Source organism: Melospiza melodia, chromosome 11 (assembly GCF_035770615.1).
Source record: "Melospiza melodia melodia isolate bMelMel2 chromosome 11, bMelMel2.pri, whole genome shotgun sequence".
In the NCBI taxonomy this organism is placed as follows: domain Eukaryota; kingdom Metazoa; phylum Chordata; class Aves; order Passeriformes; family Passerellidae; genus Melospiza; species Melospiza melodia.
In genome coordinates, this window is record NC_086204.1 from 30,064,422 (window position 1) to 30,078,178 (window position 13,757).

A 13,757-nucleotide genomic window follows, 5' to 3' on the forward strand; every position below is an offset into this window, starting at 1 on the left:
CGCGGGGCTCGGCGGCCGCGGGGCGCTGCCTCCCCTCAGAGCTGCCCCTCACGGCGCCGGCTGCGTGGGGCGGCTTTGTTACCTGCGGAGAGCGGCTCCGGCTCGCCCGTCCACGCCTTCACCGGGGGCCACGCCGGGCTGGCCGGGCTGCACTCCCCGGGGAACGGCGGGGTCGCGGCCCGGGCCGTGAGGGAGCGAGCGGGGCTCGGTGTGGGGTGAGCGGGTAACGGGAGCGGGGCTGGAGAGGCGGCACCTGTGTGCGCACAGGTAGGGCACTGCAGCACAGCCGCTTTCCGTGCGAAATCTGGGAGAAAAAGCTTCCAGACTGGCTTTTTTTTTTTCATTATTGTTGTGAGGTGAGCCAGACGTAGAGAGGGAAAGCGGTTTTCCGCAGTCTGACGGTGGTTTAGGAAAATTCCGCTCAAATTGCTGCTGTTGGTAGGAGATGATCGCTGAACTCTTCAACCGAGTGCTGTGAGTCAGATGCTGAGGTGATTTAGCTGCACAGTCACTTCAGCAGCTCCAAGCGCTCAACTTGATTCACGAGTATTAAAAAAAAAAAAAAAAAACTAGAAAAGTAACAGCGCCTTTTGTTCTGCTCTGCTGATGGTGTGCCTCCCCCCTGTCTGAAGCACAGGTGGTGTTAGTACCTGCGGCTGAGAGCAGCACGTGCAGACTCTCAGTTTCTGCATAGAAAGGGACTATTCATTTTGGAGAGGCTCCGGGGCGCTCGCAGTAACCCGAGCCGCAGCGCCCAGCTGGCCGCTGCACTTCGCGCTGTTTTGTTCTCTCTCGGTGTGTCTGGCCCGGCTCTAGCAGGTTAAAAGTTTGGAGCTGACAGCTTTGTTAGGGTGCTTTGGGCAGCACCTCTGTTGATAGCAGCCCCATGAGATGATCTACAGCAAACTCGCAGCTTGGCGAGCGCTGCTAATCTTCGTCTCTTCACGAAGCGGCGGTGTTGACAGAGAGGCTTTGCTGGTGTGTCACCAGATGCTCGCCCTGGATGGAGCACTCTGTGACACTCTGTGACACTCCGGGTGTGTCGCTGCTCCCCCTGCATGGGCTCCCGTGTGGGAATTCACCTCTCAGGTTTGGCGGTGCTTGCTCAGCCGGTGTGAGCTGCAGGGAAACACCAACGTTAAGGTCAAGTTTGGCAGCCACGGAGTCTTCTGGAAGTTTGCCTTTTTGTTTTGAGGGCTTCAAAGCAGCGCTTAGATGCCTTTTTCTCCTATGTGTCAGGTTCTAATGTTGCCCTGGACACCGTGTACAGATCCTGAAGTGCACTTTATAAACTGTCATTTTTATTTTTAACGTTGATGAGCTGCTGGTGGTGGTAACAAAGGCAGAAGAATTGTGCTGTAGAGAGAAAGTTTCTGTCCTGGAGCAGTTTTGGAAAGAAAAGTTTGTGGTCAGGCATGTTAAGTCTACCTGTGTATTTGGCTTCAAAATTACTATGAAATTTAACTTCTTTTTTGTTTGCCAGTTAACACCCGTGGTAAACACGGGTTTGTCTTCTCCTTGCAGTAATTGGTGAGCCAAGTAAAATCAGATAAACTGTTTCTGACCTGGCCAGTTTTATTCACTGTCAAGAGGGAGATGAACATCACTGAAATGCAGCCAAGTCTCCCAAAATAGGTTTTCATAAATGTAACTGTTCATCTCTGAGCGTTGGGGTGTTGGCTTTGCTGCCATTTGTTGTTAAGTGAAGAGTGAGGCCAAGATTTACCAAAATAGTTTTGAAATGAAAAATGATTGTTTTGCTGATAGAGAGAGAGATTGGTGGAGATACTCAGTTTTGCCAGAAAAATAGGAAAAAACTAATTTTATTAATATGAAGTTACATAACGAATATGATTCCTCTGCCAGTTGTAGCTACATATTAACTTTATTATTGTACTTGTAATCTTCAATTACCTTTGGAGCCCCACCTGTGTTAAACTAAATTTAAAAAAATAAATTACCCTTGGGGCCACAGAAGAAATGTCCCTTGGCCGTGAGGTTTCTGAAGCAGAAACAGGTTTAGAAACCAGAGCTCACCCTGCAAATAGATGCCTGCAGGATCAGTGTTCCTTCAGGCAATTCCCTCACTACAGCCATGGAGAAAGGATTTTTTGTGGCAGATCTGTTTTCCATCTTCCCTGCTCTTGAGGGCAGAGTCTGCATTTGCTGTTCAGCTGGCAAGTCAGTGGATGCTGAACTCTTCAGAGCTGCCAGCTAGTTCCCAAACTCGCCCTCATGGGATTCCTCCAGCACAATACCAACGTGTGGTGTGGTAATGACCCGGCAATGGCCACAGGCTGCTGCTGGCCTCTGTAACTCTCCAGGGCTTTGATACCTGCAGCAGTGACTGCGCCTTACAGGCAGAATTCAGAACTGGGGGATCACGGGAGCCTTCCCTGTCTCTGCATGGAGCTGCCCTGGGATCCGTGCTCGGAGCAGGGATCCACTCTGCTGCCTTGGCAGGTCCCACTGCTCCAGTTCTTGGTGCCAGAGGAGATGTTTCATGTTTCATGTCATACAAATACTGGGATGTGTCCTGTGCTCTTGCAGCAGGCACTTACTGGCTTCATTAGGGCAGGGCAGGGATGTGGGATGTTCTGCACCAAGATCAGCCCTGGGTGTCAGTCCTCTGAGGAGCAGCAGATACTGGCTCTGTCCTGGTGGCACTAGCAGCCTCTGATGTGGTGCTGTGCTCAGGCTGGTGCTTGCAGAGCAGTCTCTGCCAGGAGACTTTAAGGGGAGCGTGCTTGTGGTGATGGCTTTCATCGTGATCCGCCTGCCGCTGCACCAGGGATCTCTTGGCTTGCCTTGTTGTGTGTGCATCCCCCTGAGCCACATCCCTGATCCATCATCCGCTCCAGCAGCAAGGAACACGGCCCCCTGCCATGTTGTGAGAGCAGAAATTGCAACCAGAAGGTCCCAGAACGATCCTAAAGCTGTTCCCAGTGCTCTGCAGGAGGGGCACTGCTCCTAGCAGAGGGAGGGAAGGAAACACCACCTCCTTCTCTCCTTTTCTGCTAAAGAGATGCCAAGAACATCAGGATGACCGGAGTGGAAGTGAAGTTGTACCTCACTGAACAGGAAGTTTGGTTTTGAGTTTGTATTGGTTTTACCCCAGCCAGAAAATAAGCACCACACAGCCACTTTTTCACTTCTTCACTGCCCTGGTGCTGGGGAGAATCAGGGCAAAAGTAAAACTTGGGAGTTAAGAACAGTTTAACTACTGAAACAAAATAAAACATATCTAAAATTAGTATAACACTAATAAAACTAATATGAATTGTAATAATTAATAATTAATTTGTAGCCAGATCTCCAGTGTTCTGTGCCAAGATCAGCTGCCCAGCAAGGGCTGTTGGCTTTTTGCTTCCCCTTTTTGCAGAGAAGATGCTATGGAAGATGCAATTGCTGCCAACCGTTTTTGTGTTGATTGTGTTGATTATCCCTAAATGCAAGCATGTTGCAGCTCTGCAAAATAAATCTGGTGGAGGGGATGCTCTACTTTAATGTAGAACATGCAGCAAGTAGGGCTGGGTAATTATTTTTACACCCCGTGGTTCTGGGGTGGGACAGAATCAGAGAACAATGAAGCACGGAGATGTTGATCCAAACCTGCTGCAGTCCACCTGGGACAGGGATTTATTTGGCATTTTGGAACCTCATGGACCCATTCAGTTTTCTCTCTGCTGTGTGTTCCTGGTCAAAAGCCAAATCCCTGCTTAGCATGGTGCTGTTTCTGGTGGGGTTGTGGCATTTTCCCCCCTTTCTCCCTGGATTAGCCATAATTTTCCCTGTTAGATGGAAAGCCTCTAATGAGGTGTGATGGTTTGAGGAAGTGCTCTCTCCAATCTGTTGGATGCCAGAGCTTTAAGTAGAGGGGCCTTTGTGTTCTCATTCCTCCTCTGTCACACTGCCTGAACATGAAAGGCACATTGTGGAGAGGGAGCTGCTCTCATGCCTTAAGATGGAATTTTAAATTTTTCTTTATTACTTTGCTTTTGCTTTGAGCTCTTGCTCTCTCAAGTTACTTCTTTCTATGTCTTTTCCCTCTTTCATTTAGCTCTCACACCATCCAGTATACCCAGGGTGATGGAATTAATTTCCAGTCCCATAAAGATCCTCTTAGCAACACTCCCAAAAATCTCTGGAAGATCAGAGGAAAAAGTCTTTCATTCCATGAGAAATTGTTGTTTTCCTGTCTTCACATTTCTTTACATTACTTCACTAAGATCTTTGAGGGCTCTGATCTTACAAAAGTGAGAATCAATTCCCAAACACAGAGGTTTGCCCCAAAAGCAGTTTATGGCCTGGAATGAATGCATTTCAGGGTTCCTGGTTTGGGATTGTGGAGGTGAAGAGGGAATGAGCTGGGCAGGAGCTTTGGGACGCTCCTCAGTGCTCGCTGTTCTGGCGGCTTTGAGCCCTGAGCCTCCAGCCTTGCTCCTTGAGAACTCCTTACCTCAGCGCTGCAAACCACCTGGGAACTGGGAGGGAAGAGCTGTGGTGAGCCCAGTGTCTGAAATGGAACTTTTTAGGGGATTGATCCAGCAATTAATGACATTTTGAGGCCCTCCTACCTCTCTGATCTCTGATGGTCAAAATTGCACTTTGCATCAGTCCTTTTGTTTTTTATTAACCTCTTGTTGGTGCTGAGTGCTGCACTTGCTCTCCAGCACAGCTCTGGGTTTTGCCTTTATATTATTTAAACTGTGTCCAAATTTTCTTCTTTACTACTGATTTATTTAATATCTGCAGTGAAATCCATGTGTCATGTCATGAACTCACATATTTAGCATCTGAATCAAAAATCTGAATCAAACGAACACCCTGTTATATCATTTTGTAAATGCAAAGCTTTTTTTCTGAGAAGCTCTCATTTTCCTACCCTGCCTGCACAAATGGAACAAAGCCTTTTTCAGCTGGGAGATGATTTAAAACTTCTTGCTTAGCCAAGTAACTACTTTAAACTTAATTGATTCTCATTTCAAGGATATTCATGTGAAGTTCAGGCCTTCAGCTGCTCAGTGAGAGCCAAGTTATGGACCAGGCTTGGAGAGTGTTTATATTGGAGACTTCCCTAAAGCTCACTGCAGACATCTGGCCAGGCACCCTCAGAATTGTTAAATATTCTCTTGCCAGAACAGCACAATTATTACATTTCATATCAAGTCTAGTTTTGTTTCCAGAGAGAGAACAGTGCTTAGATTTGGTGTGCTGTATATACATTTGTGTGCTTTATATACATTATTATTTATATCTTATGTATTGTTCCAGGTGAGTACTGAGAATTTCTTGGGTACTTTTCCCTTACACTGTGACAGTCTGGGTAGGACAAGCTGCCTTAATTAGAAATAAACCACTGAGCTTTGCTAATTTGATAAATGTGCCTGTGAATGAGTCCCTTTCTAATTTGTGTTTAAAACAATGCAGGTCCTAAACACAAAGTTTGAGGTGCAGATCTCAAATTGATAATAAAAGCTGAAAACTCAGGTTGCCAGTTTTTCTACCCAAGAGAGGACAGGGCAAGAACTGTGGTATTTCATGGCCACATTTACAATAGTAAATAATACACTTCTTTAAAGGATAAAGGGTGATTTCTCTTAAACTCCCTTTATTAGATTTGATTTTGCTTTTCCTGCTAATTTGCACGTATAACCAATTATTTCCTAATTACAATTTTAATTTGTATTGATGACAAGATTATCTGCTTTAAAAGTTTTAAGGGGCTGTAGAGTGGCTATGCTTTAATGGTTATATTTCTGTTATTTTCTATGTATTCTGTATATCTACATCTATCTGTCTATCCATTCTGTTATTTCTATATATTGGTTATATTTCTGTTATTTTCTATATATTCTATATATCTCTATCTATCTATCTGTCTGTCTGTCTATCTATTTATCTATCTATCTATCTATCTTATTTCTATATATTGGTTATATTTCTGTTATTTTCTATATATTCTGTATATCTACATCTATCTGTCTATCCATTCTGTTATTTCTATATATTGGTTATATTTCTGTTATTTTCTATATATTCTATATATCTCTGTCTATCTATCTATCTATCTATCTATCTATCTATCTATCTATCTATCTATCTATCTATCTATCTATCTATCTATCTATCTTCTGTTATTTCTATATATTGGTTATATTTCTGTTCCAGGAGCACAAAATCCTGGAATGGTTTGGGTAACCAACTGGGAGAAGCTGGGGGTGGAACACAGGCAGGGAATACAATGTTTAAACCAAGAGGGGATTACAGGGGAGGAGAACAACTTCAACAAACCAATGGGGCCTCGAAGGATACAAAATGGATGGAGAAGTTTCTAGAGAAAGGGGCAGGCTTGGGGAGGGATTGGTGTTCAGTGGGAGGAGGAACAGGGAAAGGTCTTTGGGGGCGTGGACACCTCGGGCAGAAGTGACAACACGGAGGGGAAGGAGCAACCCATTGACAATAAAATGTGCCATAACAGTACAAAGTAGGAGGGGCTGTAAAACTGCCTGCTAGGGCTGAATTTCAGTCAGAACCTCACAGCAGAACAGGAGCGAGCAGCAGCAGTGGGAGCAGCAGCTGCTGTTTGTTTGTGCCGTTCTCACGGAAACATCCCCGTGCTTACATTCCTCACAAGTGAGCGGGGTCACAGCAGAGATCTACCTGCCTTGGCTGACCCCAGAGCAAACATTCCCTCCTGCCCCTGGAGGGCTGCAGAGGATCCACCTGCCTTGGCTGACCCCTTCTCCAGAGCAAACATTCCCTCCTGGCCAGGCCTGGGGAGCTGCAGAGGATCCACCTGCCTTGGCTGACCCCTTCTCCAGAGCAAGCATTCCCTCCTGGCCAGGCCTGGGGAGCTGCTTGGAGCACCAGGAGAGCTGTCGTTGCCATTGCTTCCTGACACTTCTGCCCTGAGCTGTGGGGAGTGAAACTGGGAACAGCAGCACAATGGGAGCTCTGTTCCTTCTTTTCCACCAGACCTGAGTGCTGGGAGATGCTGGAGGTGAAGTTTAGAGAGGTGCCTGGCTTAGCAAGCAGAGAAATCTCAGTGTAGCACGCAGATATTTACAGCTGTTTAATGGAAAGGAGTACACGTTTCCCTGGAGTTGGCAGGGTGTGTTTGATCTTTGTAATTCCTCACAAAATGTGTTTATGTGAGAAATGCTTTCACTGAAACAATGCCCAACCCCAGCTCCACAGGTGAAGGTCTCAGCCCTGCCAGGAGCCCACAAGAACCAGAACCTTCCTGGAAGAGCCCTTTGCACAAACCTGGCAGTGTTTGCAGCCCCCTGTGGGAGTTGGTGTTAAAACCTTTACCAGATTTCTGTGCTTAAATCAGGCTTTATTTTAAATCTCCCTTACATTCTCATCGGTTTTTATATGTCATCTCATAATTATCCCCCTAAGACCTGTTCAGTAGGGGCTGTTTTCCTCTCAAAGTTTCAGGGGAATCATGTGGAATCATCTGATACACAGATGACTTTCAAAAGAGTGTTCAGAGCTGTTTGAAATCCGACTTCCTGCTACCTAATCATCATAGAAAACTTGCAGTGGTGCTCTTGTAGAATAATACAGGAAATCAAAAGGGCAAATATGTCCCTCTTTTGCTGAGTGGGACAGAAACAATTTTTTGGATTCTTCAGGGGCACAGCACAACAGAGCTGCCAGAAGTGTACAGAAAGTGTCTTCTCAGTCTCTTGTGTCTGAGGCAGAACCATCTCATTGTTGTTTGAGAGGTGTCCACACTCAGATCCCCTGCCTGGCTGGAATTCTGGGCATATCTTGCATTTCAGAAACCCCATCCTTATCACACCTTCTTTGAGGACGTGTGGTGGCTGCAGAAATGCTGCCATATTTTATTAATGCAGTATTTGACAGCTGTTAAACAGTGAAACCAGAGATTGGTGCTCTCCTGACTAAAAGGTGTGCACCTGATACCCCTCACAGAGAGCCCAATTAACCTTTAGGCTCCATATATTGAATTAACAAACTGGCAGCTCCACTCAGCTGCTGGAAATCAGCTGCAATTAAACTTTCAGACAAAGCTGCTTGATTGTTTTGCTTGCAGAAATCACCTTGCACTCTTGTGTATGGGATTTGTCCAGCTAAAATAATGTAAATATCCAGGTTATTACTCCTGGTTTTTCCTTGGGATGGTGAGTGCTCAGCTCTGCTTTCTCATCCCTGAACTGACAATAATTTTTGGGGTTTTTGGGGGATGTGCACCTTGGTTTTTTGGAGATAGCTGTAGCAAACTCCTCTTAGACTTGCTCTCAGCCACCCCTCCTCTCTTCCCATTAATTAGTGGGAGCAAGTAACACTCTTGGGGTTGATTCTCTGTTGAGCAGCTGTGCAGTAATTGATAGAGGATACTTTCCAGGGGGTGCTCTGGCCACAGTTATCTGCTGGGTGAAAGAATATCCATTATTAAGGGTGAAAATCTATTAAAGTGAACTTGAGCAGGACACCAAAGCAACTGTTGGGTTTTGGGGCAGCATTGTGCCCTCAGTGAGTTTGGTGATGTGATGCTGCCAGTGTTCCTTGTCCATGTGGCATTTTAGCTATGCCAGTTGTACTTCAGAGAAATGGAGAGGGTTTTGCTATTTAATGAGCTGTGATGTTATTTGTCTTTATCAAAAGGCAGTTACAGGACAGCCTTTTGTGTTTATGTCACCCCAGAGAATGAAAAGCAAATTAATCAAATTCTGCAGGCCAGTTTTTTATGGGAGATTAAAACATTGCTGCAGCAATGTGTAACCAACTCCTTTAAAAACAAATATTTGATAGTGTTTCTATGGTGAAATTTTCTGTTTGTTGGGAAAGATTTTGGTTTTGTTTGAAATGAGGATGAATTTATCCACTTGCTTGGTTTGGGGACTTATTTATGTGATGGTATTTGTACTCTTCCCTTGCAGGAAATCCATGACTTGTTTAAAGATTATGAAATCAAGTACTGTTATGTGGACAGGAATAAAAGAACAGGTGAGAACTTCAAACTTCATTTGTTTCAATTCTGTGAAGGACATCAAGTGCTGTGTGTGACATCGTGGACTGTCACAGCTTGTCTGGCTCCCTCAGTGCCTTTTTTGTCACCTGCTACTGAAGCCAGTGAAAGCTGGAAACTTTGTGGTGTTGATCTGATTTTTGGTCCCTTCTGGTCTCTCTCAGGAGCATTCCTCAGTGAATGTCCCTTTGGGACAGAGCTGACCCCAGCTGGCTGAATTCCTTTGGAAAACTGGCCCTGAGGCCTCTCTTGGGACAAACCCCAGGTGCCTGAGAGGAAAACCTGCCCAGCCCCAGCTGCATTTGCAGTTTGCTCACATCAGGGAACACTTCTGCCCTGCCAGGGTCACCCAGCACTGTTGCAGGGTGTCCAGAGAGATCCCCATCCCTTGGGATCCTGGGACCCCATCTGCGTGACCCTGCTTGAGGAGCACAAAAAAAGATCTGTTAACCCCAAAGGGAGAACTTGTGGATGTTGTCATCAAAGAGATTCCATGGAATCTGTGATGTGTGTATTCCACTTCAGTGGAATATTTAATTTAGCAAAGAACAGTCTGCTAGTAGAATGTTTAATTTGGTAAAGAGCAGTCTGCTAGTAGAATATTTAATTTTGTTCCCCAGATACAGAATTGGTTGGGTTCCAGGTAGTGAAGTTGTGAGCATTACAACATAGTCACTTTTTGAGGTAATTGCTCATGATGTTCAATTGATAATTGAACAGATTTTAGGTATTATCTATAATAGATATATTTATTTGTTGGATCTTTGGGGTGAATCTGTGGTTCCAGGGGAGGGAGAGGTCTGCTAGTATAATATTTAATCTAGTAAAGAACAGTCTGCTAGTAGAATATTTAATTTTGTTCCCCAGATACAGAACTGTGTTACTGGGTTACAAGTAGTGAAGTTGTGAGCGTCACAGTGTAGTCACCAAGTTAATTACTGCTCATGATGTTCAATTGAGATTTTAGGTATTGTCTGTAACAGATACATTTACCTGTTGGATCTTTGGGTGAATCTGTGGTTCCAGGGGAGGGAGAGGTCTGCTAGTATAATATTTAGTCTAGTAAAGAACAGTCTGCTGGTAGAATATTTAATTTTGTTCCCCAGATACAGAATTGGTTGGGTTCCAAGTGGTGAAGTTGTGAGCATCACAGCACAGTCACCGAGTTAATTACTCATGATGTTCAATTGAGATTTTAGGTATTGTGTGTAACAGATACATTTTCCTGTTGGATCTTTGGGTGAATCTGTGGTTCCAGGGCAGGGAAGGTGTGGCTGCAGCCCATGGGGTGGCTGATGTCCCCGTGCTCTCTCCTGCAGCGTTTGTCACGCTGCTGAACGGGGAGCAGGCGCAGAGCGCCATCAGGAGGTTCCACCAGCACTGCCTGCGTGGCAAGGAGATCTCGGTGCAGCTGCAGCCCACGGATGCTCTGCTGTGCATCACCAACCTGCCCCCTTCCCTGGGCATGGAGGAGTTTGAGGAACTGGTGCGTGCCTATGGCAATGTGGAGCGCTGTTTCCTGGTGTACAGCGAGCTCACCGGCCGCTCCAAGGGCTACGGCTTCGTGGAGTACATGAAGAAGGACTCTGCTGCCAAGGCCAGGCTGGAGCTCCTGGGCAAGCAGCTGGAGGAGAGCACTCTGTTTGCACAGTGGATGGATGTGAACCAGCTCACCACAAACCTCATTCACTCCAAGTGCCTTTGTGTGGATAAACTGCAAAAAGACTGCGCCGATTCCAAGGAGCTGCTCCAGGCTTTCTCCCTGAAGTACAAACCTGTCTTCTGCCAGGTAGGCTGGCTTCCTGTCTGATGGAAAACCAGGGCTGGGATTGCAGCATTGCCTCACTTCACTCTTGCTGTCTTCCAGTTTATTTTTCCTATTTAATTTCCTATTTTTCTTATTTATTTTTATTTTCCTATTATTTTTCCTATCAACTGTTGTGCTATCTGCACAGTGATGGGAGCAGTGATGCTGAACTGCTCTGGGTGTGCAGTGTATCCATGTTCTCTGGGAATTCTGGGATTTCTGCAGGATATGATATCACCCCAGCAGTGATGCTGAACTGCTCTGGGTGAGCAGTGTGATCCATGTTCTGTGGGAATTCTGGGATTTCTGAAGGATATCACTCCTGAACTGCTCTGGGTGAGCACTGTGATCCATGTTCTCTGGGAATTCTGGGATTTCTGAAGGATATCACTCCTGAACTGCTCTGGGTGAGCACTGTGATCCATGTTCTCTGGGAATTCTGGGAATGCTGTAGGATATCATTCCAGCAGTGCTCTGGGAGTGCAGTGTGATCCATGGTTCTGGGAATTCTGCAGGATATCACCACTCCAGTGAAATGCCAGCAAAATGTTTGGAGGACATCCCTCTATATCATTTATTGAAAATAATTTGGTTTTTGAGAGCTTTTAAAGTAAATATTACTGAAAGTTTTACTGCTCAAAGACGGCCAGAGTGTATGGATACCACAAGTGCAACAGTTCAGATGATGCAAAATACATCATATAATTAATATATTAGTATTTAACATGTTTTTCCCTCACTGAGGAAGGCTTGGGTTCTTGGCTGTTGTCAGGGATGGAAGTGCCACATCCTGTGGAAAGCTGGGAAGCACAGAGGTGGTGGATCCTTGCAGAGGTTTCCTTCTCATCCCCATGACTTGTGAGAAGAGGCCACAAATCAAAGTGGCACAGATAGACCATCATAAACAAGCACTAGAAGGAAACCTTTCCTTGTAGTCACACAGATTTCAGTGGCAGGGCTGGTTTTGTGTTGGGTTTGTCCCTTGAGTCTCTGAAAGGCTGCTCAGGGCTCAGCCTGAGGGATGAGCACCCAGATTCCCAGCCCAGGGAGCAGAAATCCGTCAGGATCTGCAGCCTGACCTCCTGCAGGCTTTCCCTTCCTTAGGGCTCTTTCCAGCCCCTGCAATCTGTACCTGGCCACAGGAAATCCTCACACTTGCCTGATCCAGATCCACCAGGAGATGAATAAACTGGAATTAACTCTTCCCATTCCTGCCTGTTTTGGTCTGGAGCCTGGGAATGTGTCTGCCTTCAGCCTCACCTCACTGATGCCTGAACTAAGGAGTTTTAGCTCCCATTATTTTCCTCCTGTAAGAAGGTATTAAGTGCTGGACTCAAGTCTCCTGCCCAATCTTTGTTTCATTAGCTCAACAGATTGATCCTTTAAAGTCTTTTCCTTCAGGGCTTTTTTTTTTTTTCCCCAGCTGTCAGATAATCTGGGGTTGTTATCAGCTCCCCCACCAATTTTTCACCATCCTTTAAAAATTCTGAGCTTCAAAGAACAACAGACTTCTTGGGGAAAGATGGGTTTCACTGACTGGCAGTTAGAAGCACTCAAAAATTGACTTTTTACCTTTTAAATCATAATAAATCTTGGGTAATACTTGGTGTGCGTGAGGAGAGTGTCTGCATTAGGTCAGTTCCTATAAAATACAGGAGGGTGGAGGTAGGAAAAGAAATAGTTCAGATTTGATAGGTGAAAAAGGGAAGAGAATGGATGCTAATTAATTAGGGGTTTATGAGTGAGACAGCCTGAAAATTGAGGGCAAAGAAAGGAGGAGGAAGACCCAAGAAAAGGTGGAAAAAGCAAAGAGGGGGATGTGATTGGTAGAGACAGAAAAACTGAGAGAACAGGGAAGCAGAAACCTCAGTTAGGGGAGAATTTCTACAGAGAATGACTGAGAAAAGTTGGGTTTTTTTGGAAACTTTAATGCAGCTCTTGTGGTGCTGCCATGCCTTAGTTCTGCTGGGAGCTCATGCAATATTTCATCACAATCCCAAAATTCTTACCTGAACTCATGAAATAAACTTTGGGTTTTTCATTTTATTGCAAAGTTACCTTTTTTTTTAAAATCATTTTGATTTCTCCTCTACTGACAACAGAAATGTTCTGTCAGGAGGAGCTGAAGCTAAATACTTGCACATGGATATTGGGAAAAATGTGTTTTGTCCTTTGTTTCAACAAAATGGACCAGAAAACCTCATTGCTTTCTTCTGTCAACTTTAAATTGTCACTAAAAGGTCTCCAGCCTGATCTGGAGAGGAGTAGAGAGCTTTTTTCAGTAGCTGTTTACTTGAGGAGTTGAAAAGTTCCTGAATTCTTTGCAAGGATATTGGTGGCTGCACTTGGGACATGTTAGGGGAGTTTTTGAACTGTGTTTCATTGCAGCTGAAACTAAAAATACAAATGTTCCATAGCTTCAATCCCTTCTTTTCAGCAGTACCTCAGGTCTTTGCTAAACTGGTATCAAAATAAAATAGGAAAATAAAATGTGTTTATGTATGAAATATCTGTTCTGCAGAGCTGTGCCCAGAGGCCAGGCAGTAAAGCTCTGACCACCCTCTTTTTCTTCCAAATCTTTGACATTTATATTTCAGTTGTCCAGGGGAGTTTGTGGGGCTGAGCTTGTTTTTACCCAGTGCAATCTGGAGGAGGTTTTGTCTCTTCCACACCAGAGCTGGTATCAGTTTATCATCCCCATTCATCTGGGCACTGGAGATTTTTGCCTAAGCTTCATCCCTCCCTTCCCAGCCTGTTTTTTTGTTTGATTTAAATCTGCTCATTCTCTCCCAAAGTCTGCACACAAAGGCCAGGCAGTGTTTGCCACGTAAGCCTTTTCCAGTCTGCTTGATTGATCAGTCTGGCATCTTCTCTTGGCATTCCCCACAGGCACAGCCTTCCCCTGCTCCCAAAAGGCACCAGATCCTGCTGGAATTTGCTTGTTGC

General features: G+C 45.2%; 1 protein-coding gene across 1 annotated transcript in view; it reads left to right on the forward strand.

Moving 5' to 3' along the window:
• The window catches only part of RAVER2 (ribonucleoprotein, PTB binding 2), a 30,184-nt gene that overhangs the window by 267 nt on the left and 16,160 nt on the right, over positions 1-13,757 (forward strand). Inside the window, 2 exon segments of the mRNA XM_063165127.1 lie at positions 8,916-8,982; positions 10,324-10,793. Coding sequence (XP_063021197.1) covers positions 8,916-8,982; positions 10,324-10,793 — 537 coding nt within the window.